Source organism: Panicum virgatum, chromosome 4K, assembly GCF_016808335.1.
Source record: "Panicum virgatum strain AP13 chromosome 4K, P.virgatum_v5, whole genome shotgun sequence".
Taxonomy (NCBI): Eukaryota; Viridiplantae; Streptophyta; class Magnoliopsida; order Poales; family Poaceae; genus Panicum; species Panicum virgatum.
In genome coordinates this window covers 37308387-37313866 of record NC_053139.1, presented here as the reverse complement: position 1 = coordinate 37313866, position 5480 = coordinate 37308387, and the positions used below count along the sequence as shown (strand labels likewise).

Below are 5480 nucleotides of genomic sequence, written 5' to 3'. Positions count from 1 at the left end.
ACAAAAAAGAAAAATTGTATTATGGGGTAAAATGAACTAAATGACATAGTTTAAAGGGTAAATTAAACCAAGTTATAATTTAGAGGGATATCCAAACTTTGGCTATAGTTAATGGGAGTAATTTAAACTTTTTCTTAAAAAAATTTAACCTTTCCCGCAAAAAAATAGAAAAAAGAATTAACCTGTTTTATAAGGGAAAATGGACCTAATCTGGAAAAAAAAGTATTTTTGGAAGTCCAATTGAACCGCTGTTCTGCCCATGTGGCTGTTATTTCACTGACAAGCGACAACGTTGGGAAAATATAATGGTGTCATGCTTATTGCTTTGAGTAACACACCGTGATCTCCAGTGGCAAAGAAACCGCATACAAAAAGAATGGCACATCAACCGGCCAATCAAACAACGTTCCTCCCCTGTTTTACTTAGGCAACCTAACTTGAACCACCCACAAGAACCCTTCATCGAGGGATAGAGTGGATTTTTTGCATTTGACTCGATCTCTTTGAGAAGCTTCCACGGCTAGAATTCCTAAAGCCGCTCGTGACAGGTTTCAGAAGGAATTGCAATGCAAAATACAGCGTGTTCTTCTTTCTGATCAGTCAACCTCTACAGAAAACATGACGGGATGTCACACCCTCTGGCTCACGCCAAGCTGTCCGATTCTACAGTTCAAACAACGATGTGCGAGTCAAAGTGAATCTCAAGCTGGGAATTTCAATAATGGTCGGCATTGGAGCCAGATAAAAAGTTTGAACACACTTTACTAGCCAGGACAAGAAGAATAATACCAAATTAAATATTAATAAATACAATATACGAGCTTAATTCTCTGAACGAATATGGCTGGGACAAAGCTGTTTCCAAGGGGCTCATAACATATGGACACAGCCCCAGAACGGACATGTATGGGAAGCACTCGCTCCCCGTCATACAGTAACTACAAATCAATACTTACAACACCCGTTTGTGCAACCCAAGATTTCATCATAGGAAAGAAGGAATCAAAATAGAAACCACAAACCATGGCAGGAGGCCTCCTCTTCCAGATCTCTGCTTCTTGTCTTGTCTCCTCCATTGTTGACCTCCTTATATCCCCTCTATCTTCAGACACTTTATATTTAAATTAAATTAGCTTAGCTATGAGATTATTGCATAGCATCCATGTATGCCTTGTGTGCCTTTCCTTCCAATAGAGGACGATAGGAGCCACACTGATTTTACCAAATTGTTTCCTGCCAAAATCACCATTTCAAACATCTCGCACACTTCACAATGAAGAAGGAACCATTGTTTCTTGGGCCTTGGTTCCCTTCGGCCTCCACATGGTTCGGGCTTTCACCATGGTCGGACCTGATTCCAGACTCAACACATGCTCACAGTGCAAGGTTGTTTCTCCAGACTCGCTGTTGCAATCAGTGTGAACGGTGGTGTGTGACTGCAGCACACTATCCCGGCCACACTCCCTTTTGTAATCGAGCACAATGCTCGCCAATTCATGGTTCTCAAGAATAGAGATCGGTGCACTCTGAAAAAGGTGACCTAAGGTTAACAGAAGATGTAGGTGGAAATATTTGTATGCTAGGGACTGACTTATATGCTAAACTGTCTTTTTTTAATAGAATTGTCAGAAGCACTGCCAATTAATTAAGCAGGAAGGAAAACTAAATGATAACCCTTTGTCTCAAAAGTTCATGCCCACTGATAAGTGCATGACTGACCAGCCAACCATGCATTGCATATCATCAATCAAGCAATTAAGGTTTCCCTTCTCATACTTTTCTTAGTTCAGATAAATTGACTTGTACATTGGCTGCTCTTGCACGAAAGCAACACAGCCACACAGGTCAGTGACATTGGTAGGTACATAGGTGACCAACCAAATATAGTTAAATGTCTCAGGAGAAGCATTCAGGTTGTCCAACTTGTGCACTAGTTGTCCTAAACATCATGTATTTAAAAACGGAGGGAGTATTGCCCAAATAATATATATGGAGACATGGCCAATTGTATTAGCCTGATTGATGAATAGATAAGTGGGCCCTTAATCATATTCAATTACATGATTTTGGGGCCCCTCAAGCACCTAACATTCCAAAGGCCATTAACTTCTGCAAACAGTTGGCTTCTGAAGTTCTGGCAACAGATAGGACATAAGTAATTGATCTGCTTGCCAGTTGCCCAAACAAACCACGAGGTGATAACTCAACAAAAAACACTAGGCCACCTCAATAAAGTGTTCAAAGGGGGAAGATAAACCAAACGAGTATTCCCCTTAAAGTAACATACTTGAGAATAGTTCAAAAACAGAACAAGTACTAAACAAATAGGTGGTCATGAATATGCTGGGGTATCTATTTAAATCTCTAAACAAGAGACATTAAATTAAAGTTAGAATAAAGACACATATAATTGGAAAGAAAATTACCTCAAGAATCCATGCGATGTATTTAACATTATTGACATGCTGATTTATATCAAGATCAGCCCACCGAGGCTGCATAAAACAGAAAGAAATATTAAAACCAGCAAAATAAAAAAATGAATGCTATGAGTAGACTTGCAGTCTAAATATTAATTCAATTAACTTACAGTCAATCCTGTTCGGACATAATTTGCTGCAGCAGTGCTTTTATCCTCCGGTAGTTTTGGAAGTTTGCGGTTGTCTTCATCAACAATAGCAGATCGCTCAAAAAAGTAAGGCTCTATTTCAGTCCGGACTTCATCTGGAATTCTTGCAAGTTTCCTCGTAACCTTGTTCATCATCACCCATTTACTGCACATATACAGATATAAATTAGAATAATCTGCAGAATGTCGGTGTAACGGAAGTTGCACACTATTTTGAACAGAAAAAGGTATAAATGCAGTGTTTGTAGATCAAACATAACATGGCAGTTGGCAGGGGTTAGTAGTTACATAAACATGTCATTAATGGTATAAATGTATCGAAGTGTCTGAGATTTGAACCTTGTTGCCTTCAGTATCGTGTGGCCTGTTATATAATCACGTATATGCCAATCTCGACGCATTCCATTTTTACCATTAGCACTAACCCATGTATCTACTTCAACAGTATCACCCCTGCAGCAGAATGGAAGAGAAAATTCAGAATAAAAATCAGTACAACCGAAATGGGGGAGGGGCCACCTGCTCACAGAAAGCAGAACGTTTAGGTAACATAAGAAATTATATTAAGAGTTCGAATGAGGTATTAGTATCAATTACTGAAGTCTGCGAACTGCCCACAGTGACATATAACTACACTCCTCAACAAGTTATTCAAGCTGAAAACTATATTCAACTGATTACTCAATACCCAGCACCAAGGAAGCTGTAATCATTAATTATTCTGTGCCTCCACACTGTTGGCATGTCTCCAAGAACAGCCACATGATGTCAAAAGCTATGGGGGTACAGCTTATTTCAAGCTCAAATCACGCTTAGAAAAGTGAAATAAGAACATGTGATTCTGCAAACCATACCAGCAGGGATAACGCTCGACGATGGCCTGCATTTGGCTAACCACCCAGAACAAGTTTCGTTTACTCATCTCTGGTGTGGAGCCGAATCCATCACCTAGCAGTCCAGCGGTCTTGACATGATTAAGAGCAGTTTCCTACATCAAATCCAAACGGTTTCATTGTCCGATACCAATTCATAACAATCTCACGCCTGAAAATTAGCAAACTCTCACCTGCAGATGGTTCATCAGCGTCTCTATAGATGCTGTCCTATCCGCCCCGATTTCATAGGACCTAATGGAGAAGTTCTGCCTGAACATGAACCCATCATGTATAATCCGGCCAAAGCCAAACGTATCAGAAAGCATGTCAGGCCGTTTGGGCTTCCAGTCGAGCAGCGTCCACTGCTTCTCGGCGGCCAAGAAGATGGTCGTGATGGCCGCGAGGAGCATACTCCAGTCCGGGAGCTGGTTATAGAACGTCCTCGGCACCGAGGAGGGCACGGTCTCGTGCTCCCCATCCGCCACCGCCGACTTGCCCCCTCCGTTCACCTTGGGGACCGCTGCGTGGGCGCGCGTCTTGCCTGCCCTCAAGGCATTCGACGAGGACCCTGGCTTCGCGGCGACTCCGCGGACGTCCAGGCTTTCCGGGCGCTCCCCGAGGCCGTTCTTGGGCGCGGCTGACGCCGGCGCCGGCGACCCCGGGAAGAAGGCCGAGGCCGCGATGGAGGCGGCCATGGGGAAGATTGACCTAGAAACTTCCCCACCAAATCAAATCGAGCGGCGCCTGCCTGGACACGGGATCTCGACCTGAATCAGCACGATAACAGAATTAGCATCAACACAAATCACAAAATCATTAAATCATCAAACAAACAAAAAAAAACACCTCGTTTACCCAGTTTAAGTTTAAGCGATCCAAAAAAGCAAAGATTTGCTGCGCAGTAGAAATCACGGGAACAATAACAACAACAACAACAAAACAAATGCCCGGAACTCGCGAGAAGAAATTGACGGTCAAGCGGAGACGAAAGGAACAAATAAAAAACTCACCAGTACTACAAGGACGAGATAGAGAGAGAGATAGAGAGAGCAAGGCGAGCAAAAGAAGCGGCAGAAACCGAAAACTCGCGTCGAACACGAGGAGAAAAACAGGGGGCGCGAGGTCTCCTGAACTCCGAGATCCACCCGGGGCGAGGGATCCTGAACTCCCGCGATTCCCCCCAGCTGTCACGGGCGGCCCGAGCAGCGAGGCGCCCCAGAAATAGCCGCAGCTTATCCGGCGGAATCGCCACGCGCGCCCGCGCCCCGGCAATCCGACCAGGAACCCACTCGCCCCCGCACCAAACAGGACACGCGGAATGCGAGCGGGGAAGGGGAGGGAGGGTGTCAGTCGGCGCAGGGCAACGAACCTTCCGCGGGGCGGCGGCGGCGGGCGAGGGGGGAAGAGGGGGCCGCTCGCGCTCGGCTGACTCCGCTCGCTTCCTCGCTGCGCCCTCACCACGCGGCCATTGGCAACCTGGGGGAGAGGAGAGGCTTCTGGCAACCTGGCGGATGCGGGGGCGGTGGGCTTGTGGCGGCTTCGGTGGCGGTGGCCGGTCGACCTCCCTTTCTCCGCTGGCACCGGGCGCTGACCACCGCGACCTTTTAAAACCTGGCGTCCGGGGTGGGCCCGGCCGGCGGCGAATGACGCTTCTGCCCCCGCTCGCCGCCGATGAAGAAAAACGCAGAAAAAACGGACGGGTCGCTGAGTGCGTGGCACACGGGGTGTAGTGGCCGGCCAGCAGGCCAGGCCATGCATGCGATGCTTCTTCCTGCAGCTGAGCTGAGCGGATCTGCGCCAGGGAAAAAATAATGTTGCGAAATAATAATTTAATTTTGTTTTATTAAAATAAACCAAAAGGGGGCCGTTCACATGGAGCGTGAGCTATGGCATGAGCTCACGCCATGTGTGGAACAAGAAGGAAATTTTTTTTCTAATTCTTCTTCTTTTTTAAGTAATATAAAAAGGATGCGGTT

At 45.8% G+C, this 5480-nt stretch overlaps 1 protein-coding gene across 4 annotated transcripts; it reads right to left on the bottom strand.

The window, feature by feature from the left end:
- Positions 1–292: 292 nt before the first annotated feature.
- On the bottom strand, positions 293–5199 carry LOC120703818 (palmitoyl-acyl carrier protein thioesterase, chloroplastic-like). 4 transcript variants are annotated; one of them, XM_039987998.1, is made up of 7 exons: positions 4874–5199; positions 3696–4271; positions 3484–3617; positions 2969–3082; positions 2591–2774; positions 2427–2495; positions 745–1526 (listed from the first exon to the last, which is right to left on the bottom strand). In XM_039987998.1, the coding sequence occupies exons 2-7, from the start codon at positions 4197–4199 to the stop codon at positions 1269–1271; spliced, it is 1263 nt and encodes a 420-aa protein (XP_039843932.1). In that variant the 5' UTR covers positions 4200–4271; positions 4874–5199; the 3' UTR covers positions 745–1268. The 4 variants fall into 4 exon arrangements, with proteins under 4 accessions (XP_039843935.1, XP_039843932.1, XP_039843933.1 ...); XM_039987999.1 differs by lacking the exon at positions 4874–5199 and adding an exon at positions 4360–4798 and having other exon boundaries at positions 787–1526; XM_039988000.1 differs by lacking the exon at positions 4874–5199 and adding an exon at positions 4515–4798 and having other exon boundaries at positions 787–1526.
- Positions 5200–5480: the final 281 nt, after the last annotated feature.